The sequence below is a fragment of the Bombina bombina genome, chromosome 3 (assembly GCF_027579735.1).
Source record: "Bombina bombina isolate aBomBom1 chromosome 3, aBomBom1.pri, whole genome shotgun sequence".
NCBI classification, from domain to species: Eukaryota; Metazoa; Chordata; class Amphibia; order Anura; family Bombinatoridae; genus Bombina; species Bombina bombina.
This window is the reverse complement of record NC_069501.1, coordinates 416552601-416577350: the sequence shown is the minus strand read 5'-3', so window position 1 is coordinate 416577350 and position 24750 is coordinate 416552601. Positions and strand designations below refer to the sequence as shown.

Sequence of the window (24750 nt, the reverse complement as noted above, 5' to 3'; positions counted from 1 at the left end):
ATTGTGCTTTTCAACTACACCTTGCTCCGCTGTCTACGGACTATTCTTGGTATGAGGATCCGGATCTACCTTACTGGCATATCCCTCCGCTCATTTCCACGCTGAGGATCACACGCTGCATACTGCTCACGCAGCTCTCACCTGCACGCTCTGCTGCTCTGTTTGCTATTTCATCTCCGGAACGACCGCATCTACTTGGATACCACCTACCTGGGTTTTGTCACGCAAGTACTTTAGCTCATGTTTGGAGTATACTTGTCTCTCTCAGTGTGTTTCATATTTATCTGCTAATCCACTAACTGCATTAAGCTGCTTCCTTCAACTGTGTCTGCTTGCCTGCCTGTGTCTCACTTAACTTTCTTGTACTCCACCCTGAGACTATACTTAACATTTAACTGCAGCTTGCAAGCATTAACCTGTTACTCTTCAGTGTTGAATATACTTGGAAGAACTCTGCTCTCTGACATAACTTTACTTATAATCAGTTTCTACCATTTATATATATATTCAAACAGTTATATATATATATATATATATATATATATATATATATATATATATATATATATATATATATTCCATTGCTGGTTCTTTTCTGTATTAACTGCTGTTGATTTGATTACCAATTGTTCAGGTTCATAAAGTTTGGTGTTCAGTCATTCAGCTACACTTAATCTGTTTGCCAGTTTTAAGTAATTATAAACAGATTATTACAATATTGTAAGAAGGCCCCGGTAGACCAACCCTCTCAATTATGTTCCCTATGGCGTAATAGGGTGTTCTCATCAACCAATGTTGAGATGTTAGAGACCACTGAGCCGTCTGCCTCTGAGGATTCCTCGCCCCGTGAGGTGTGTTCCCTAGAATCTTCTGTTCCTACACATGCAGTTTCCCCGAATACCGCTGCTCCTTCGCCTGAAGGAGACTTTTTTTTCCTCCAGACGTTACTGCCCGATTCCGCATGGCCATCTCTATGGCTTTAGCGGCTTTGCCTCTTCCTGTTACATGCAAGCGAAGGGTTAATCTGTGCACTCCTGCCCAAGGACCGTCATGTAAATTGACGATTGTATTTGATCAGTCAACTGGGGATGCAGTTCCCTTCAGAGGGGGATCCTCCAGGGTTGGAGTCTCAGGATTTGATTCCTCTGACTGAGGTGGATTTAGCATTTAGATTTAGAATGGCATGCCTGCGTTTACTTCTGAGAGAGGTTTTGGCGATGTTAGAGGTTCCCAGTACTGATCCGTTAGTTGAATCTCAGTCCTCTGAATCAGATAGCGGTCTTGACTAGATGAGTGGAGAGGGATGGAGATCCTATTCCTTATCGTCTATATAATTTAAAAAAAAAAATTGAATCCCAGTTCCGAGCTCTATAGGGGTTTGTGTCGTATTACAGGCTGGTCTGTTTGTTTTTATGTTACATACTCCTTTGGCTATCACTTTTTGTGCGCTTGCCTATTTTCTTTTCAACTCTGTGTCGGATTTTTTTTGGTTTTAGAGCTCTGGGTTGTTGTAGAAACTCTTTTTAAGAAGACGTTTCATCACATGGGATTTTTGGTACTAGCGACTTTGATGGTCGCGATTGTGGAGACTTCCGGTGGAAGCATTTAGATCTTTGTTTGAGGTGATGATTCTCTCGATAATTTTTAAACAAAATTTAAGCTCAGAGCTTTTATTTCTTTATTTTGATTATTCTCAGTTTTTCTAGCACTGATGGAACTTTAGAATTTTCCATTTTGCTCTTGAGCTTCTGGCAGATATGTCGTATCCTATATGACAGGCAGGACCTGTTTTTTTTTTGTTTTTTTTTATATATATTTTTTAGGTTTTAAGAAAGATAATACAAGCAAGTGATTACATAAAGCATCACGCCAAACATAGAATTGACAGTTAGATAGTCACCATATAACATCGTCCATTAACACACATATTGCTTGAAAATGAAAATACAAATTGAGCATTGAACCTCAGTTTTCTGATAGAACATGACCTCCTAAAGTATAATAATATATGATATGGAATTAAATTGTTTCCCCCAAAGAACTAAAGAGGCCTCTCTTGGACCTCCTGGACTGCATTATAGACATGATGGGGGACTTTAAGGAGGAGAAAAAAATAATAAATAGGCCACTCTTGGACCTAAGGATTGAAATAATATGATATCTTATCAACCATATGGATTATGAGTTAAACCTACAGAGAGGAGATCCCTATATCACAAAATCAGAAATTTAAGCTAGATGTATTATGGTAAGCTTCCAGACCGGCAGATTTTAAGTAGTGGTCTAAATTTAAATTTATTGCAATTCACAGAAACAGACATCTAGGCCTAGGAAAGCTGTAGGACTGTTTGGTTTGGCTATAAACTGAGCAAGGGGACTAAAGGCGATTAGAGCATATGTTGTTAATACATTGTAGAGGCCCAGGACCACTGCTATATGTCTCCAAATATTGTAAAAGGAGGCTAGGGTAGGCAATATGGCGTATATACGGTAGAAGATAGAGTATATATGTAGGTAGTCAAATATCAAATCAATATTGAAATGGGTTCCATGCTATTACTACATAGGGGGGTCTTGAAGAAAGTAGACTCACTAGGAGAGACTATATATTGTAAGTTGTGGTGTCAGGGCTTACTAAGTTATAAGGAATTTGTGGACTGTTTTCCAACTTACTTGGACTTCTACAGCAGCACTATTGCACTGTAAGTATTTCTAGTTCTAAGGCTGGCATGGAAGAACTATTCCTAGCTGAACCTGCTGGCTCTATGTTTTTAAATAAAAAGCATTGCTAATACAAAGAGGCTCTAAACCAAACATAGGGTGGCAGTTATTCCCAAACCATTTAAGTTGTACATATATAACCCACTAGTCCTAATGTCTCTAAAATAGGCATAAGTACATATAAGTCTGAAATGGAAGAGACCTAAACATTGGTTACCACCATCCTGAGCAATAAATATAAAACAGACATGATAAAATGTAGTATAGGAGTTAGTATAAAATACATACTAGACGTTTGCAAAGAAAAATATGTACCAGAATGAAAGTGCACCTCTAAGTGAGGACTAAATATATGATGTACTGCAAGTGAGAATAAGACAGATAATAATAAAACCTCTAAATAATGTCTATAGGCAATCCAAAGGATCAGACCCCATACCTCATATATAGTGATCCATACATACTGCAGGATATAATAGGAAGGCAGTGAAATGGTTCACTAGTTTGTCCAAACAAATACGTTATAATTGGAGCCCTAGGCATGGATAACAGCTGACTACATGCTGCTATGTATTAAAAAGAGGGGGTTTACCTGGCTAACATATATAGTATAATATAAACATGGTAGTAGATTAATAGAACTGACTGCCTTAAGCTGAAATGGATAATGACAGCATGAAATCGGTACTTATTGAAGGTGGGTCTGGCACATAATAGCAGTTAGAATAATACAAGCAACGTGTGGTAACATAAGACTTAATGAATAATACTAGAATGCTAGGTACAAAGCATGGGAGTCCACAAAAACTTATATAGACCAGCCATAGTGTACAGTGCTCTGTAAGGTTATCCGATGCCGAAACGTCCCAGCTGCTACATTAAACATTTTAAAAGAATTGCGTTCCAAAAAGTTTTATGAGCCATGGAAGTTTAGTTCAGTTTGCGACTCTATAGATAACACTTCTTTGCCAAGGGGGCTTCCGCTGCATTCTGCATTTGTGGGGAATACTTATTTATACTTAACCTCTAAAGATAGCAAACATTCCTAGCATACAGAACCCATATCATGACCTGGGGCTTTCTATTGTGATCGCTCACGTAGCGGCTGAAAAACCCAGTCCTGACGATCATGCCATGCCCCCAGGATCAAAAATCTGGCACAAATTGCCATCAGGCTTGTTAAAAGCTGAAGCTCCGTAACTCAAGTCCTTACTGTTCAGAGCGGGCTTGTAGTGAACCAGAAGGGACGTCTCAGCCAACTCGAGTACCTTTCCCGCTGTGTTCACCGCTCGATGCGCGGACTTCATCCCGGTTTGGCTCATCTCGCATGAAGTAACCATTAAGTCCCTGTGTTGCCATTGCTCCGGGGTTAGCTCACAACTGTCTCCGAATTTCAGTGTGGGGCGGGTCACCCCTGGGCTGGGAAACAAGGTATCTGCAACAAATCTGGTCCCACACCTCCATTTCGTTGCGGTCAGCAGTCTTACCGGAGAAGATATCTTTAATGCTCTCACACCTGGTAAGTTTTCTGCAAGGTTGTCCACAGTGGAGAAGTTGTGTACTGGGCCATTCAAGTGTAGATCCCGATCTGTCTCAGCTGGAGTCTGCTCCATAGGCAAGGGACCTGGTGGACCTGAGACAAAAACCTGGGCACTCTTGTCTTTGTCAGATTTCTCAGGTAGGCCTCTTGGGATTATTCGTCGAGATCCAATTTGCTTTGTGAGTGCACTTAAGCTACCCCATTCAGCCGACCAGGTTTGTAATATCTTCTCGTGATTGTTGATCAGCAGGGTGGTCACGGACTCAAGTAGTGACTTAGCTCCCGACGCCATCTTTAGTAGGTGCATATGCAGTAAAAAAGTCCCTCAATCCTCCTTTTTAGACTTAGACCAAGTGTGGTGATGCATAAACATAGATAATATGAATTAGAAATTATGTTGTCTCCGTCTTCTTTTGTTTTTTTCCTTTCTTTTTTCCAGTGTCTGTGCATTGCTTACCCGGCCTGTAGTATTACCGGGGGGGGCGGGGGGTGTTGAGAACCTCTCTGTAAAGAGTTTGCCCTAGGCCTCAATGCTCCAGATCGGTTTGCTGAGGTGGAGTAATCAATAAAAACATATCTTTCAAATCAGCTTGATCTGCAAAATCTGTATACTAGGATGGTAGAAGTAAACGATCATTCAATTCACTGATAACAGGCAAATTATCAGCGATCCACACAGAGCTGCCAATATTGCAAACATTCAAGGTGCTGCCCAGAGACACGCCCCAGGGAGGACCTGCTTTGGGTACTAGTTAAGTCTGCTCTTTCCTTCTGCACAAGAGGAGTTCATTCTAGCTATTCCGGTCCAGACTGAGCAGGTCCATCTATCCTAGATGACAGACAGGACCTGTTTTAGGTACTATCTTGGATGGGAGCTTGATGCTGGATCCTATTGAGTTCCAGGCTTCCCTCTGAGGTATCGTGGTCAGGGATCTTTAGAAAGATCTAATGGATCCTTACCGGTGCTGGGATGGTCTAGTTAACCGTTTTACTTTCGGCCATGTCACTCTTTTTTTTGAGGATGGCTCAATCCTATCAGGAGCAGGCGTCAGTGAGTCTGATTGCTCAGTTTATGCCTGCGAGTTTGTATCGCGATTTAGGGGCTTCACCGACATGGGAGTTTCCTTGTTGATAGGGAGCTGTCGGGTCATGGCCCTTTTGCATCATGGGATCTTTTCCTCGGAAACTGATTGCGAGAGATTGCTTGGTCTTAGCCGAGATAGGATGTTTTTCTGAAAGGTTTCGGTCCTTTCCTTCAGTATATTGCTGGTCCCTCATCATCTATCTTAGGTGTGGAGGGCCCCTTCTTGTCGGGAGGAACTAGTTCGTCCTGACTCCTCTAGTTGATTCAGGGGTTCTTCTTTGCTCTCCTCCAGGATGTCCTGGAGAAGGGTCTTCCTAGTTAGTTTCTTGTTCGAAGGGACGGCCAACTGTATTAGCCTACTGGTTAGCTTTGTTATCTAGCAAGCGGAAGGTTGCCAGTTGTATCTGGCCGTAGTTCCATGCCCCTTGTATGTGGGCTCACAAGCAGTGTTTATTTTCCCTGTTTGTTCTCCTGTCCCAGAGGTTCATTGAACTTTCAGGTTTTCAGTTCTTTTGGTTAGGGCGATAACTGCGGTCAGGCAGATGAGTTTAATCTATTGCTCCTTGGAGTTTAAATTTTTAGGGGGTGGCAGCGGGTTACTTTTGTACCTGTACAGGAGGGTCTTTGAATTTTTCTTCAATTACTTATTCCGTTTGTAGATAGTTTTCTATGCGCCTTAAAGGGACATAATGCTCATATGCTAAATCACTTGAAACTGATGCAGTATAACTGTAAAAAGCTGACAGGAAAATATCACCTGAGCTTCTCTATGTAAAAACGGAAGATATTTTACCTCACAATCTCCTCAGCTCACCAGAGTAAGTTCTGTGTAAAAAGTTATACTCAGCTGCTCCCAGCTGCAGGTAAACAAATTTAAAAAAATGAAGAAATGAACAGCAGCCAATCAGCATCAGCAGTGCTGAGGTCATGAGCTCTTACTGTGATCTCATGAGATTTCACTTAACTCTCATGAGATTTCATAGTAAGCTTCCTTTACCTGATTGGTGAAATAATATGAGAGTGCACGATGCTAGTCCCTTCAGATGTCCCAGGACAAACACACTAAAATGCTGCTTAGAAATCCTTTACAATGGGAGGTGGCTACTGAGGAACTTTTGAGGTAAAATATCTTTCTTTTTTACATAGAGATGTTCAGGGGATATTTTCTAGTCAGCTTTTTACAGCTATGCTGCATCACTTTCAAGTGTTTAAACATTTGGGTATTATGGCCCTTTAATCTTGCAATACATACTCTTTATTGAAGTTTCCATTCTAATAAGGCTATTTCATAGTTGCCAACATTTGAAAAAAATTTCCAGGGACACTTTGCAGCTATCAATTACCTGCAGGAAACATTTTACCACACCCCCTGCCCTAAAGTTCCGCCCACTTTACCAAACCCACATAATTAGCATAATTTAGCTCCGCCTATTTATTATGGTGCAGATGATTTTATTTATTTATATATATATATATATATATATATATATATATATATATATATATATATATATATATATATATGTACAGAATGGAATTAATAAAAGAAATGGGAGCAAAAAGGAAGATGCCTCACACGCCCATCCCCTCCCATTACCATATATACAAAAATGTAATATTATAGAGAGGTTCCCTCTGCCTTCATCAGATAGCCCCTCACCTGTACCTTATATACAGATATATAAAATATTATAGAGAGGTGCCCTCTGCCTCACTCACAGAGCCCCTCCCCAGTAACTTATTAATCAGTATATATTTAATATTATAGAGAGGTCCCCTCTGCCTTAAACACAAATCCCTCTCACCACAAAACACAGTAACACACAATGACACACGCACACACACAATAACACTTTGTGTTAAGACTTATTGGCACAAAAAGAAACACAAACACACAATGACACACACAGTAACACTTGGTGCAACACACAGTGACTTGCACAATAACACTTGGTACAACACACCGTTACACACAGTGACATACACAATAACACAGTGACATACACAATAACACTTGTTACAACACACAGTAACACAAAGTGACATAAACAATAATACTTGGTGCAACACACAGTGACATACACACACAAAACACTCAGTGCAACACACAGTAAGACATGGGCACACAAAGTAACACAAACACACATTGACATACACACACAGAACACACAGTGACATACACACACAAAACACACAGTGACATACACACACAAAACACACAGTGCAACACAGTGACATACACTCAGTGCAACACACAATGACATACACACACAATAACACTCAGTGCAACACACAGTAAGACTTATAGACACACAAAGTAACACAAACACAATGACACTCACAAAGTAAAAATTACATAGAGTACTATGATGTTTGACAGTCACCACACACAATAACAAACAGTGGCACATGCACAAAATAACACAAACACTCATTAACACACAATGTAAACACACTAAGTGTGACACACACTTTTTGGCACACAAAGTTACACAATGAGACAACAACAACAGCACAGGTCTATATACAGCTGTACAAACCTTAAGTCATGTGTTCTTGCTGCTCGGCCATGTTTCTTATGGGCTACACTCACTGATTCATATAGAAAACAAAGCACTGAGCAGACACACTTCCTGTTACTAATAAAACATCCCTTCAGTAGCATGATGGGAACTGTATTCATTTGAGGAAAGACTGTTATACATCAAATGCTTTAAAAACTACAAATCTCATAATGCACTGGAAAGTAGAGTTTTTTGCTAGAAATAATAGTTCCTATTTACGGAGTTGTCTGAAGGTGTTGTGGACTTGGTGACAGTTTGCTGCAAATTTCTTTATCTTATATTCAGGCATATCAATTCTATAAAGAACCAACATGCACTGACTATATGTATCACTGATGGCAACAAGCTAATGGGGTAATCATGCAGTCCACCTTTAACGACTAATATTTGTATGATTTCACTTCACTGAGTGACAAGTCAGAGTCACAGCTATCTGCATTTTTTTTTTTTTTTTTTAAATAATCATTGGTGATTCACGGTCACCTCTTCAAAACATAGGCCTAGATTTGGAGTTCGGCGGTAAAAGGGCTGTTAACGCTCCGCGGGCTTTTTTCTGGCCGCACCATAAATTTAACTCTGGTATCGAGAGTTTAATCAAATGCTGCGTTAGGCTCCAAAAAAGGAGCGTAGAGCATTTTTACCGCAAATGCAACTCTCGATACCAGAGTTGCTTACGGACGCGGCCGGCCTCAAAAACGTGCTTGTGCACGATTCTCCCATAGGAAACAATGGGGCTGTTTGAGCTGAAAAAAAACCTAACACCTGCAAAAAAGCAGCGTTCAGCTCCTAACGCAGCCCCATTGTTTCCTATGGGGAAACACTTCCTACGTCTGCACCTAACACTCTAACATGTACCCCGAGTCTAAACACCCCTAACCTTACACTTATTAACCCCTAATCTGCCGCCCCCGCTATCGCTGACCCCTGCATATTTTTTTTAACCCCTAATCTGCCGCTCCGTAAACCGCCGCAACCTACGTTATCCCTATGTACCCCTAATCTGCTGCCCTAACATCGCCGACCCCTATATTATATTTATTAACCCCTAATCTGCCCCCCTCAACGTCGCCGACACCTGCCTACACTTATTAACCCCTAATCTGCCGAGCGGACCTGAGCGCTACTATAATAAAGTTATTAACCCCTAATCCGCCTCACTAACCCTATCATAAATAGTATTAACCCTTAATCTGCCCTCCCTAACATCGCCGACACCTACCTTCAATTATTAACCCCTAATCTTCCGATCGGAGCTCACCGCTATTCTAATAAATGGATTAACCCCTAAAGCTAAGTCTAACCCTAACACTAACACCCCCCTAACTTAAATATAATTTACATCTAACGAAATTAATTAACTCTTATTAAATAAATGATTCCTATTTAAAGCTAAAAACTTACCTGTAAAATAAATCCTAATATAGCTACAATATAAATTATAATTATATTATAGCTATTTTAGGATTAATATTTATTTTACAGGCAACTTTGTAATTATTTTAACCAGGTACAATAGCTATTAAATAGTTAAGAACTATTTAATAGTTACCTAGTTAAAATAATAACAAATTTACCTGTAAAATAAATCCTAACCTAAGATATAATTAAACCTAACACTACCCTATCAATAAAATAATTAAATAAACTACCTACAATTACCTACAATTAACCTAACACTACACTATCAATAAATTAATTAAACACAATTCCTACAAATAAATACAATTAAATAAACTAGCTAAAGTACAAAAAATAAAAAAGAACTAAGTTACAGAAAATAAAAAAATATTTACAAACATAAGAAAAATATTACAACAATTTTAAACTAATTACACCTACTCTAAGCCCCCTAATAAAATAACAAAGCCCCCCAAAATAAAAAATTCCCTACCCTATTCTAAATTAAAAAAGTTACAAGCTCTTTTACCTTACCAGCCCTGAACAGGGCCCTTTGCGGGGCATGCCCCAAGAAGTTCAGCTCTTTTGCCTGTAAAAAAAAACATACAATACCCCCCCCCCCACATTACAACCCACCACCCACATACCCCTAATCTAACCCAAACCCCCCTTAAATAAACCTAACACTAATCCCCTGAAGATCTTCCTACCTTGTCTTCACCATCCAGGTATCACCGATCCGTCCTGGCTCCAAGATCTTCATCCAACCCAAGCGGGGGTTGGCGATCCATAATCCGGTGCTGAAGAGGTCCAGAAGAGGCTCCAAAGTCTTCCTCCTATCCGGCAAGAAGAGGACATCCGGACCGGCAAACATCTTCTCCAAGCGGCATCTTCGATCTTCTTCCATCCGGAGCGAAGCGGCAGGATCCTGAAGACCTCCAGCGCGGAACATCCATCCGGACCGACGACTGAACGACGAATGACTGTTCCTTTAAGGGACGTCATCCAAGATGGCGTCCCTCGAATTCCGATTGGCTGATAGGATTCTATCAGCCAATCGGAATTAAGGTAGGAATTTTCTGATTGGCTGATGGAATCAGCCAATCAGAATCAAGTTCAATCCGATTGGCTGATCCAATCAGCCAATCAGATTGAGCTCGCATTCTATTGGCTGTTCCGATCAGCCAATAGAATGCGAGCTCAATCTGATTGGCTGATTGGATCGGCCAATCGGATTGAACTAGATTCTGATTGGCTGATTCCATCAGCCAATCAGAAAATTCCTACCTTAATTCCGATTGGCTGATAGAATCCTATCAGCCAATCGGAATTCGAGGGACGCCATCTTGGATGACGTCCCTTAAAGGAACAGTCATTCGTCGTTCAGTCGTCGGTCCGGATGGATGTTCCGCGCTGGAGGTCTTCAGGATCCTGCCGCTTCGCTCCGGATGGAAGAAGATCGAAGATGCCGCTTGGAGAAGATGTTTGCCGGTCCGGATGTCCTCTTCTTGCCGGATAGGAGGAAGACTTTGGAGCCTCTTCTGGACCTCTTCAGCACCGGATTATGGATCGCCAACCCCCGCTTGGGTTGGATGAAGATCTTGGAGCCAGGACGGATCGGTGATACCTGGATGGTGAAGACAAGGTAGGAAGATCTTCAGGGGATTAGTGTTAGGTTTATTTAAGGGGGGTTTGGGTTAGATTAGGGGTATGTGGGTGGTGGGTTGTAATGTTGGGGGGGGGGTATTGTATGTTTTTTACAGGCAAAAGAGCTGAACTTCTTGGGGCATGCCCCGCAAAGGGCCCTGTTCAGGGCTGGTAAGGTAAAAGAGCTTGTAACTTTTTTAATTTAGAATAGGGTAGGGAATTTTTTATTTTGGGGGGCTTTGTTATTTTATTAGGGGGCTTAGAGTAGGTGTAATTAGTTTAAAATTGTTGTAATATTTTTCTTATGTTTGTAAATATTTTTTTATTTTCTGTAACTTAGTTCTTTTTTATTTTTTGTACTTTAGCTAGTTTATTTAATTGTGTTTAATTAATTTATTGATAGTGTAGTGTTAGGTTAATTGTAGGTAATTGTAGGTAGTTTATTTAATTATTTTATTGATAGGGTAGTGTTAGGTTTAATTATATCTTAGGTTAGGATTTATTTTACAGGTAAATTTGTTATTATTTTAACTAGGTAACTATTAAATAGTTATTAACTATTTAATAGCTATTGTACCTGGTTAAAATAATTACAAAGTTGCCTGTAAAATAAATATTAATCCTAAAATAGCTATAATATAATTATAATTTATATTGTAGCTATATTAGGATTTATTTTACAGGTAAGTATTTAGCTTTAAATAGGAATCATTTATTTAATAAGAGTTAATTTATTTCGTTAGATGTAAATTATATTTAACTTAGGGGGGTGTTAGTGTTAGGGTTAGACTTAGCTTTAGGGGTTAATCCATTTATTAGAATAGCGGTGAGCTCCGATCGGAAGATTAGGGGTTAATAATTGAAGGTAGGTGTCGGCGATGTTAGGGAGGGCAGATTAGGGGTTAATACTATTTATGATAGGGTTAGTGAGGCGGATTAGGGGTTAATAACTTTATTATAGTAGCGCTCAGGTCCGCTCGGCAGATTAGGAGTTAATAAGTGTAGGCAGGTGTCGGCGACGTTGTGGGGGGCAGATTAGGGGTTAATAAATATAATATAGGGGTCGGCGGTGTTAGGGGTAGCAGATTAGGGGTACATAGGGATAACGTAGGTGGCGGCGCTTTGCGGTCGGAAGATTAGGGGTTAATTATTTTAAGTAGCTGGCGGCGATGTTGTGGGGGGCAGGTTAGGGGTTAATAAATATAATACAGGGGTCGGCGGGGTTAGGGGCAGCAGATTAGGGGTACATAAGTATAACGTAGGTGGCGGTCGGCAGATTAGGGGTTAAAAATTTTAATCGAGTGTCGGCGATGTGGGGGGAGCTCGGTTTAGGGGTACATAGGTAGTTTATGGGTGTTAGTGTACTTTAGGGTACAGTAGTTAAGAGCTTTATGAACCGGCGTTAGCCAGAAAGCTCTTAACTCCTGCTATTTTCAGGCGGCTGGAATCTTGTCGTTAGAGCTCTAACGCTCACTTCAGAAACGACTCTAAATACCAGCGTTAGAAAGATCCCATTGAAAAGATAGGCTACGCAAATGGCGTAGGGGGATCTGCGGTATGGAAAAGTCGCGGCTGAAAAGTGAGCGTTAGACCCTTTAATCACTGACTCCAAATACCAGCGGGCGGCCAAAACCAGCGTTAGGAGCCTCTAACGCTGGTTTTGACGGCTACCGCCGAACTCCAAATCTAGGCCATAGTGAGCAGAGCAGCACATATTTTATTGCAGGACTCCGGAGCCTGCCAGTTTAGTTAGGGCTGAGTGACTCACCTCTGTCTGCTGGTCCACACGTCTGATGTGACTGATGATCGGCTCTAAGTTCTGAGAAACTTTAACTCCTGCTGCCGCGTGTCTGTGAGAAAGCTGGTGCACTGCAGTGGTGAGCGGCAAAGCAGGGTGGTCACATGATGGTGACGTCGAGGAGGTGCTGACTTTGCTGCCTGGCACGCAATAGTCGAGATAGATGATAAATTTAAGAAGGAGGAGACTCAGGAGTGGCACACATGAGCGCGCTAGCTAGCAAAGCTGCAGCCTGCTACTAACTTGCCGGGACAGTCCGGGACATTTAAATGGCCGTGACAGGGTCCCAAATTCCGGGACTGTCCCGGCAAAAACGGGACAGTTGGCAAGTATGCTATTTACAATTTTGGTTTGTTTATTTTTCTCTAATATGCTAACTGTGTTGTCTTTTTCCCTTTCTAATGGGAAGAATTCCTCCCTTTTTCTGGGAATCATGCTTTGATGTTCTTTTCAGACTACATTAGAAAAGACAGTTTTTCTCTGTTGTATTTTCGTATTTGGGAAGTTCAATTTTTTTGGAGGCTTAGTTGACTTCCTTATTATTTGTGGAGGAGTGTTTTTCACTTGACCTTGGAGTCAGTGGGATGCTAGCCTCCTCAGAGGTTTATGCCTCAGTTTGGAAGCAGTGACGTCTTTGGGGTCTCTGGCATGAGATCTCTATGGTTCTGATTGTTGGGTGGCTGCTTGGTCCTCCTAGCATTATGGTTCCTTTTTCTTGCTTCTGTTGAAGCAGCCTTCGGGAAAATGGGTTTGTTGCAGGCTGTGGTGCCCTCAGATTGGGTCGCCTCTTCTTTTTTACCCTCCCATTAGCATTCAGTGTCCTCTGTAGCTTGGGTATAATTTCCCACAAGTAATGAATTCAGCTGTGGACTCTCCCTGTATTAAGAAGGAAAACATTTATTATGCTTACCAGATAATTTCCTTTCCTTCTGTACAGGGAGAGTCCACAGCTCCCACCTGTGTTCTGCATTAGGGCGGCCCTAAATTTAATTTGTTTTCTTCTGGCACCTTTTTCACCCTGATATTTCTCCTATTGTTCCTTGTTCCCTTGGCAGAATGACTGGGGGATGAGGGACGTAGGAGAGGTATTTAAGCCTTTGGCTGGGGTGTCTTTGCCGCCTCCTGGTGGCCAGGTTCTGTATTTCCACAAGTAATGAATCCAGCTGTGGACTCTCCCTGTACAGAAGGAAAGGAAATTATCTGGTAAGCATAATTTATGTTTTCTCTCGCTAAGGGGCTTTTTTGTATTATTATTATTAAATACAGTGGTGCCATGTAGGCCAAAAATACAGGTGGGGCCCATTTTACTGTACCACCAATACTATGAGCCTTTTTATGCTGCCACCAATGCTATTGGTCTATACACACTGTGTGTGTATATGGCAAAAATCTTTTGTTAATGGTAGAGTTTAACATCAAGAATTGTTTTTTATTTTTGCAAATTTTCTAGGATTGTTTTGTAAAACATGTATATGTGCCTTTGCATGTGTGATGTTCATGTGTAGTAGATGTGTGATGGAGTATTATGTGATGTGTGTAGCGTTCTGTGTGTGCAAATGTCTTGGTTTTCAGACTCCTCTCATGACCCACCAACATGGTGCATATGATCAATATATACACTTACACACACCATACAACACACACACACACACATACAACATATATACACTTACACACACATACAATACACAACATACACACACATATACACACACACAAACATGTACACACACACACAAACATGCACACGTACACACACATTCTATAAGGAAAACTATTGTATGTTCTCACTGACCTCCAGGCTACAGCTCCAGGCAGAACTACATCTCCCACAAACCTCTGCTACCAAATTGCTTTGCAAATGTCTTTACTTTTTTTTGTCTGTTTGCTTCACTTGAATATGCATAAAATATATTAAAATAAGAAAAATAAAGATTGGTGCAGCTGTTTTTGCTGTGGGCTCATCTAATCAATTTAACTGCTATGAGATATGGAAAAGTCCAAAAATAATCAATTTGCTTCAAATATTTTAACACTGAGGATACACAAAAAACTGCCAAGCTGTGTGACCCAAAGTATATGTGAATTGGTTTCTATTTAAGTCATGGAGAGTGTGTACATATGGGTTATTCAATTATATATTTTGTGTGTGTTTATACAGCATTCAAGACCTGATGATATTACAGAGCATTTGTATTGCAGGAAGTGGCCTTATGCATAAGATATAGCACCAGCTGTATTCTAGTAATGATATTATAGGCATTTTCCTAATGGAAGTAATGGAGTCAGAACTAGAGTCAAATACAAGTTAGACTACAATAAAGTCATTATCTTTTGATCTGCATTTACCTCGTAGGTGGAAGTGTCCAGGTGTTAGGGTGCTGCTATAATAAATCAGACAGCCCCTGTTTGTGAAATGGTGCCATTACTGGGAAGCAGCCTGTATTAAGCTAAAGTCTCACATATTTATAGCATTCAGTAAGGACTCCCAGTGCAAGGTGTGTGAGCTACTAACTTGTAAACACTATGGACTAGATTACAAGTGGAGCGCATTAACCCCGCAAGGCTTCGGCTTTTTGCGCATGTAGGTTGAAAGTAAAAAGTTGAAAGTAAAATGTTTTTGATTGCTTGCTAACCCGATGGGCGCTAAAAAGCAGAACTTTGATTATCGCGCACAAATTAAGGTATTCCCCCATAAACTAACACCCAACAAGTCACGCAAACCCGATCGCATTTTCTCAAGTGTGCTAACCCATCATAAAATATGTATATTTCATATTGCAATGTTCTTAAAATAAAAGAATATGTTCTATTTATTCATAAATACATATATATATATATATATATATAATATATGATATTTTTCGGGTATATATATATATATATATATATATATATAAAAGAATATCTATTTATAAATACATAGAACATATTCCCCTATGTGAAGAACAGTGGAATGTGAGATACTTAGAGTAAATACATAGTTAAACACTTTATTAAATATGAGTATTGAATAAACATGATTTTACATGTTTTTATCTACTTGACTGCATAGGGCTCCAATGCACACACACATATATATATATATATATATATATATGTATGTGTGTATATATATATATATATATAAGTCCAGAAAAGAGCACTCTCACCTAATCCACAGCTACCAGGGTGCCAGCAGGTTAATATACAAGATATATGAAGGCACTCACTGGTCTTTTCAAAATATTTAATGAAATAAGCGTGATGTTTCGGGGACACACTCTCCTTCCTCAGTCTGAGTGTCCCCCCGAAACGTCACGCTTATTTCATTAAATATTTTGAAATGACCAGTGAGTGCCTTCATATATCTTGTGTGTGTGTATATATATATATACAGTGGATATAAAAAGTCTACACACCCCTGTTAAAATGTCAGGTTTCTGTGATGTAAAAAAATGAGACAAAGATAAATAATTTCAGAACTTTTTCCACCTTTAATGTGACCTATAAACTGTACAACTCAATTGAAAAACAAACTGAAATCTTTTTGGTAAAGGGAAATAAAAATAAAAAACTAAAATAATATGGTTGCATAAGTGTGAACACCCTTTTATAACTGGGGATGTAGCTGTGTTCAGAATTAAGCAATCACATTCAAAATCATGTTACATAGGAGTCATTACACACCTGTCATCATTTAACGTGCCTCTGATTAACCCCAAATAAAGTTCAGCTGTTCTAGTAGGTCTTTCCTGACATTTTTTTAGTCGCATCCTACAGCAAAATCCATGGTCCGCAGAGAGCTTCCAAAGCATCAGAGGGATCTCATTGTTAAAAGGTATCAGTCAGGAGAAGGGTACAAAAGAATTTCCAAGGCATTAGATATACCATGGAACACAGTCATCATCAAGTGAAGAAAATATGGTGCAACAGTGACATTACCAAAAACTGGATGTCCCTCCAAAATTGATGAAAAGACGAGAAGAAAACTGGTCTGGGAGGCTGCCAAGAGGCCTACAGCAACATTAAAGGAGCTACAGGAATATCTGGAAAATACTGGCTGTGTGGTACATGTAACAACAATTGCCTGTATTCTTCATATGTCTGGGCTATGGGGTAGAGTGGCAAGACGGAAGCCTTTTCTTACAACAAAAAAACCATCCAAGCCCGGCTAAATTTTGCAAAAACACATCTGAAGTGTCCCAAAAGCATGTTGCAAAAGGTGTTCTGGTCTGATGAAACCAAAGTTGAACTTTTTGGCCATAATTCCAAAAGATATGTTTGGCGCAAAAACAACACTGCATATCACCAAAAGAACACCATACCCACAGTGAAGCATTTTGGTGGCAGCATCATGCTTTGGGGCTGTTTTTCTTCAGCTGGAACTGGGGCCTTAGTCAAGGTAGAGGGAATAATGAACAGTTCCAAATACCAGACAATATTGGCACAAAACCTTCAGGCTTCTGCTAGAAAGCTGAACATGAAGAGGAACTTCATATTTCAGCGTGACAACGACCCAAAGCATACATCCAAATCAACAAAGGAATGGCTTCACCAGAAGAAGATTAAAGTTTTGGGATGGCCCAGCCAGAGCCCAGACCTGAATCCAATTCAAAATCTGTGGGGTGATCTGAAGAGGGCTGTGCACAGGAGATGCCCTCGCATTCTGACAGATTTAGAGTGTTTTTGCAAAGAAGAGTGGGCAAATCTTGCCAAGTCAAGATGTGCCATGCTGAAAAACTCATACCCAAAAAGACTGAGTGCTGTAATAAAATCAAAAGGTGCTTCAATAAAGTATTAGTTTATGGGTGTTCACACTTATGCAACCATATTATTTTATTTTTTTATTTTAATTTCCCTTTACCTAAAAGATTTCAGTTTGTTTTTCAATTGAGTTGTACAGTTTATAGGTCACATTAAAGGTGGAAAAAGTTCTGAAATGATTTATCTTTGCCTATTTTTTTTACATCACAGAAACCTGACATTTTAACAGAGGTGTGTAGACTTTTTATATCCACTGTGTATATATATATATATATATATATATATATATATATATATATATATATATAGTCAAGTAGGAGCTGGCCCAGCACTCCAACCTCTGTAGCGTAGTGATGACCTGGGTGCAATCCTCATAGATCAAGTATTAAGAGTCGTAGAGAAGGAGGGCACGCACAGGATTTGAAATTTGAATAATAAATAATGTTTATTTTCTAAAGATCAAAAATTATACGTGAAAGGACATAGTCAACGTTTCAGCTCTTTCAATGAGCCTTCTTCAAGACAAGCTTTTATCTAAATAGAAAACAGAAAAGTCTAAATTTATACAGTGTAAAATATGTGAAAACATACAACAAGCACACCCAACACCACATATATGTCATCGCTCTCAAGGTAGAAATGGGATGTGTAAGTTCCACAAAGTCTCGGGCTACTGGCTGGTCCAATTGTCCATCTTTGAGTGCTGCTCTTATGGCACTTTTAAACTTTATTAGTACTAGGATAATGAAACTTTTGGCCCTTCGGCAGGGTGCTGCATGTCACACAGCTGCCACACTTGTAGCAGCCATTCTTGGTTTTTGCAAGCCATGGTCGCTCCTGTTGCCATGGATTGGCCTTCATGAGAAGGGTCTTTAAACTACACCCACTCCTGTGGACCACCCTGGGTGGTGGTGTATGGGTGAATGGTAGAGTGCGATCACTACTGATTAAATGCCAATTTCTCCGGAGAATGTTTCCAATCTTTTGTGTCAGCGGGGTATAGTCAGTGATGAAGGTAATGATCACCTTGCTATCCCTTGGTTTCCTCTGTACCATGACTTCGCTCAAGATCTCATCAACCATTGCAGGGCTGTATCATCTTTCAAGAAATCATTTCAGTGAGTTGATTCAACTTCAGAGAAGGATCTGAATTATTGCAGATGACCCTTAGGAGTTGGGATTTGAGAATGCCTCTCTTTAATGGGGTGGGGTGGAAGCTACTATATTGCAACAAGGTGTTACGGTCTGTAGGTTTGGAGAAAAGGGTGGTTTTAAGCTGGCACCCTCCTCCAGAGACACATCAATACATAGATTGAGGAAGTGGATGCTTTGTTCGTTCCATTCACTTTTCAGAGAAATCGACTCTTCTGAGTTATTCAGGTATTGGATCCAATCACTGAGTTCCTGTTGTGACCCTCCCCAAATCACGAACAGGTCATCAATGTACCTACGATAAAGTAGCACATGGGGGTTCCTGGATGTGAAAATGTATCTGCCTCAAACCATGCCATGAAAAGGTTGGCGTATGAGTGCGCTAGACTTGATCCTATGGCTGTGCCTATGAGTTTTACGTCGTATTCAAGAGGAGAGCTTGTCTGACAGCCTCTACACCTGAATCATGTGGTATGATTGTGTAGAGGCTGTTGACATCTAAGGTCACCAAAATGCAACTTATGACCTGGCTGGGTATCGTTACAATGTGCTCGTTTGATACAAAGTTTTTCTTCCCGTAGTGGGGGAGTGGCTCTTAGTTGTGCACATTACTAGGCAGGTGCCTTACATTGCAGGTGTGTTGGAATAGACACTAGTTGGGGATTATGTTGGTGCTTTGTACAGTTATACAAACTGTGACCTGCGCTACAGTATGGATTCAGAGAAATAGGGGTGTGTAGGAAATTTTTTCCTTAATAGACGGTATGTCCACTGATAAATCCTTAGCGGGTGATGTGGTCTATATGAGCCCCTGTTTAGGGTATTATAAGGTTGTATAAAGTGAATCATAGTTAATTTTTCTTTGCTATGATACTCTCCATGCTGCCACTCATCTCATAATAGATGATACAAAATGATATGTCCCACCTCTTTTGTGGTTTGGTTCTGTGTTGGATTCTCATAGAGATAGTTATTGGTTTAGTATAATATCTATTTACAGTTCGCAGGTTCTGAGCATATTAGGTAACTTGGACATGGGAAAGTTCCCATCATTCCCAGTTCACGCTTATGGGTTATGTATGGCTCTCCTGGATTGTATTAGTGAGGTCCAGAGTATTCCATTGTTGAGGTTTCTGCCATTCGTAGGTTCTTATGTCTGGGCATGAGTACCGGTTTATCTGATCATTTTTTTATGTGGTGTTGGGTGTGCTTGTATGTTTTCACATATTTTGCACTGTATAAATTTAGATTTTTCTGTTTTCTATTTAGATAAAAACTTGTCTTGAAGAAGACTCATTGAAAGAGCCGAAACGTCGACTATGTCTTTTCACGTATAATTTTTGAATAATAAATAATGTTTATTTTCTAAACTTCAAATCCTGTGAGTGCCCTCCTTCTCTAATATATATATATATATATATATATATATATATATATATATATATATATATATATATATATATATATAAATTTAGACATGTATATGTATGTATCTCTGTTAAATCCATTTGCATGCCTTTTTTTTTTTTTTTTTAACACCTGAAACCTCATATCTTTGAACCTCATATCTTTGAGCACTTTTTAAGCAGTATTTTTATTACTAGACAGTTTTAATATGAGTGTAACTCTACTTTTAAATGCATTTTTGATGTTTTTTGTGCAACTTTTTTGACTTGCGTAACAGTTAACCAGAGCTCTGAAGTCAAGCTATCCCAACACGCGTTAAATTCAATTGTGCTCAAGCGATCAAGTTTACTTTCAACTCATAATAGCAGGCTACTTCCAACTTGCGCAAAGAGCTGTGATATACCCAATGTTGCTCACGTGCAACATTTAGCGCACCACTCGAAATCTAGCTCAATGTGATTTATTGAAGCTAGGCTGATGCTACTCCATATTTAGCAAATCTGTCTCTTCCTAAACTACATTCAGTAATCGGTCTATAATCTCTCCAGTTTTTTCATATCATTATAAGTCGCCTTATCTCCTCATTATTTTATTTAATAGGCTATTTAGACTAACATACAATGTAGCAAGACTCCTCTCCTCTAGACTCCTCTCCTCTAGTACAGACCCATATATAGATTTGCTAAGAACCCCTTCAGTTTCTCAATTCCCTATGTTATTCTATGTATTTTATTAACAAAACATAAAAGGGTGTAATATTCTTTTGTCAAAGGCTGCATAGAGTAATATACACTAGAGATTACTCCGGATGGAGAGGTGTTTAGTGAATTTTATCCAGCACCTCTTTAGTATATTAAAAAGAAACCTCTCAATAATTATTTCCCATCTCTCCTCAGGTGGTAGACAGTCCAAATATGCAGTGAACGCATTTGAAGTCTTTGACATTGAGACTCGTTCCTGGACCAAGTTTCCAAGTGTGCCTAACAAAAGGGCATACTCTAGATATGTGATGAGTGAGGGATCCATCTACAACCTGGGAGGACTACGGCAAGGGGGCACCTACCGACGACCAAAATTTACCAAAACAGTTGATATATTTGACATGGAGCATGGTATGTAGAGCCAACACAAGAAGTGTTAAATTAGTCAGTAAAGCCGTTATGTGAGGGATAAAATTGGTTGAATTTAAAGCTGTATAAAGGAACATTAAAGTCATTTCTTTCCTAAGATATGGTGAGTCTACGGAAACATCAATTACTAGTGGGAATATTACTCCTGTCCAGCAGGAGGAGGCAAAGAGCACCACAGCAAAGCTGCTATATATGTCACTTCCCTTACCCATAACCCCCAGTCATTCTCTTTGCCTGCGGTGCAAGGAGGAGGTGAAGTTTTGGTGTCTGATCTACAATCAAGATTTTTTTATTTTAAAGCAGAGTAGGTTTGCTCTGATCTTTCTAAAGGGTCTAGCCTTAGCCCATGTCAGTCTCTTCAGTAGGGCAATGGTGGCTTTTAAGTAATTGGGAACTTGTGGGGTACAATCCTCACTGTGTTTTCCCAAAACATTTTGCTGCCCTATTTAGATAGCCTGAGTAGGTTTACTCAGTCTTTCTGTATTTCCACAGGTCCATGTGAGGGATGGCATCCTCTCAAACCAGATGAGCGGTCCTGCTGCCGGACAGATAAATATTGAGGTAAGTGCCAGTTTTTTGTTTTTTTCTATGTAGCAGGGAAAAATTTGGCACTTATTCAGCTGAAACGCTGCAGGGACGTTTTTTATTATTCCTATCAGGGTGCAGGTTTTTATGGCAGTTTTTGCAGGCACTGTTAGTGTGAGGAGTTATTGATTTTATTGATGGCTCAGTGAGGATCCGTTTTTTTAGAAACAGATTATGTGCCTTTTTTTTGGGGGGGGGGGGGTAATTATTTGTTTTTAAGCCTGTTTTTCAAGAAAGTTGTTTTTTTTTTGTTGTTTTTTTTAAAAAGGCTTTTTTGTCAGCTGTAGGACCGCCCCTTTTAGGGAGGTTCTGATTCTGTGATGTCAGAGGTTTTTTGGCACTTTTTTCACTTCCTGTAAGAGTGAGGTGTGCATATGGCTCTGCTGTTTAGAAGGCTTCTTGCTGTTTTTGCTTCTCTGGAAATCCGGATTGTAAACGGGATGTTTTTTTTCCTCAGTTTGCTATGGGTTGCAGGACAGGTAGGGCACCTTAGTAATTCTGCTGAGGGTTAGAGTGTTGCCTTTGGTATGTTTTCTTGATTTGGTATACTTAAAGGGAACATTTTTTTTTTTTTTATTTGCTTCTTTTTGTATTATAGATCAGGAGGCTGTGCAGAATGTTACTTGTAGCTTATGTTTTGATGCCCAGATGGAACCCCCAGTACCTTTTTGTTCTTCATGTATTGAAAGAACTTTAGCTTATAAAAATAGACTTTTTGACCCTGAGCCACCATTAGCTAAGGCGGATGCTGTTTAGGAGCCTCCTGTTTCAGATGTGCCGCAGCTTTCTCCTCAAGCGTCCCATTCCTATTCATCTGCACATGCAGTGACCTGCGTTTCCTCTCATGCTCCGTCTGGAGTTATTTTGTAAGATATTGCTGCCAAGGTATCTTCTGCGGTATCTGAGGCGCTGTCTGCTTTTTCCCATGTTGCAGGGAAAACACAAAAAGACATTTAAAGAAACAGTAAGTAAGGTTTCTTATCCTGAAGTGGCTAATCAAAGTATTTCCTCTCAGAAGTCTGAGGATGAAGATTTTTCGGGTGCATCTGAGGGTGAAATTTCGGATTCAGGCAGTATAATTCCTTCTACTGATGCTGAAGTTGTGTGGAAGGCTTTCTTAACTAATAATTGGTTTAACATTTATTTTTTCTGTACCTCTAATTTCGCAAATGCTATTAAATGTACAGATTGGTTTGAACTATATGTCTCCAAGGATGTTGCTGTTAAAGGGACAGTCTACACCAGAATTTGTATTGTTTTAAAAGATAGATAATCCCTTTATTACCCATTCCCCAGTTTTGCATAACCAACACAGTTATATTAATATACTTTTAACCTCTGTGATTATCTTGTATCTAAGCCTCTGCAAACTGCCCCTTTATTTCAGTTCTTTTGACAGACTTGCAGTTTAGCCAATCAGTGCCTGCTCATAGATAACTTCACGTGCACGAGCACAGTGTTATCTATATGAAATACATGACACCCTCTAGTGGTGAAAAACTGTTAAAATGCATTCTGAAAAGAGGTGTCCTTCAAGGTCTAAGAAATTAGCATATGAACCTCCTAGGTTAAGCTTTCAACCAAGAATACCAAGAGAGCAAAGCAAAATTGGTGATAAAAGTAAATTGTAAAATTGTTTAAAATTACATGCTCTATCTGAATCATGACAGTTTATTTTGGTCTAGACTGTCCCTTTAAGGCACTGCCACAGCTTTCTCCTTTTTAAGTCCCAAGCCTGTATGGCGTCACATGCAGTACCCTGTGGTTCCTCTCAATCTCCTGGAGGAGTGTATTTGCTTACAGAAGTTGCAATCTCAGGTATCTTCTGCGGTATCTGTGGCTTGGTCTGTTTTCCTTTACTTCAGGGAAAAGGCAAGAGGGTATTTTAAGTGTCAGATAAGAGGGTTTCTGCTCCACATGCTGCTACACAGGTTTGTCTTCTTCCAAGTTAGTGAGGAGGATTCGCCGGTAGTTTCTGAGGCTGAAATCTCAGATCTGGAGAGTATAATTCCTTCATCTGTTACTGAAGTGGTATCCTTCAGTTGTTTGCTTCAAAGCCTCTTATATTGTCAGGAGGTCTTGGCTGACTGGATGACACCGATCGCTATTGTTGTCTTTCCTTCTGAGTTTTGTGAACTTTATCAGTTCTATATTTTTCTTTCCTCTCTGGAAGGGTTCTAGACGTGCTGCGAGATGTTCACAGGATTGTTATAGAGAATCTGGGGATATTTCTCCCTGTCTCATGTCCTTTTTAGGATTTCCTGTCGCTATCTCTCTTGAAATGCACAGTGTCTTTAGTAGAAGGGAACTTTCTACGTTTAATCAGAGAACTTAGATTTCTGCAGAGATAATCTAGTTTTCTTTCTGACATAGGTAAGAAGCTGGAGGTTAAAATTGTTAATTTAGAGCAATGGCTTGTCTTTTTAGACTTGCTGTACTAGCCACCGGGCATTGTGGCTGAAATCTGTGGTCAGCTGAGAAGCCTACCTGTGGTTTAGTGGTACAGCCTAAGCGTTATAGTTCTGCAGTTGCAGATTCAATTATTTCTGTTTTCTCCAAATACACGCTTCTAGTGTCTCTTTTTAAGGATGAGACTTTGTTTGGGTCATGCCTTTTTGAGTCCAATCTAAGTTTTCCTCCCAGGGGCAGATTTCTCTTTCTAGAGTATCTGCAATCCAAGTAGGATGAGAGGCATTCCTTGAACTGGATTCAGGGTCTTCATCTCTGGTAGTGACAGTTCCAGTCCCAGTTTGGGAATGGGATATAGGTATTAACCTCATATTTCAGATTCTGTCCTTCAAAGTAGTATCCTTTCTCCTTTGGTTCTAGTGGACCTGTTCATAACGAACTTAGACCTGAGAGATTTATTATTTCCTTAATCAGAATCTTCTCTAGTTTTCTTAGTTTGTGCCATCCAAGTCAGACCTTTAGGTTTTGCGATATTGCAAGTGTGTTTAAACATTTATTTTTTCTGTACC

The 24750-nt window shown here is 39.8% G+C and overlaps 1 protein-coding gene across 1 annotated transcript in view; it reads left to right on the top strand.

Annotated features, from left to right (window-relative positions):
• KLHDC8A (kelch domain containing 8A) overlaps positions 1 to 24750 on the top strand; it is an 87787-nt gene that overhangs the window by 36115 nt on the left and 26922 nt on the right. Inside the window, exon 4 of the mRNA XM_053704672.1 lies at positions 20954 to 21169. Coding sequence (XP_053560647.1) covers positions 20954 to 21169 — 216 coding nt within the window. The remainder of the gene's footprint in view (positions 1 to 20953; positions 21170 to 24750) is intronic.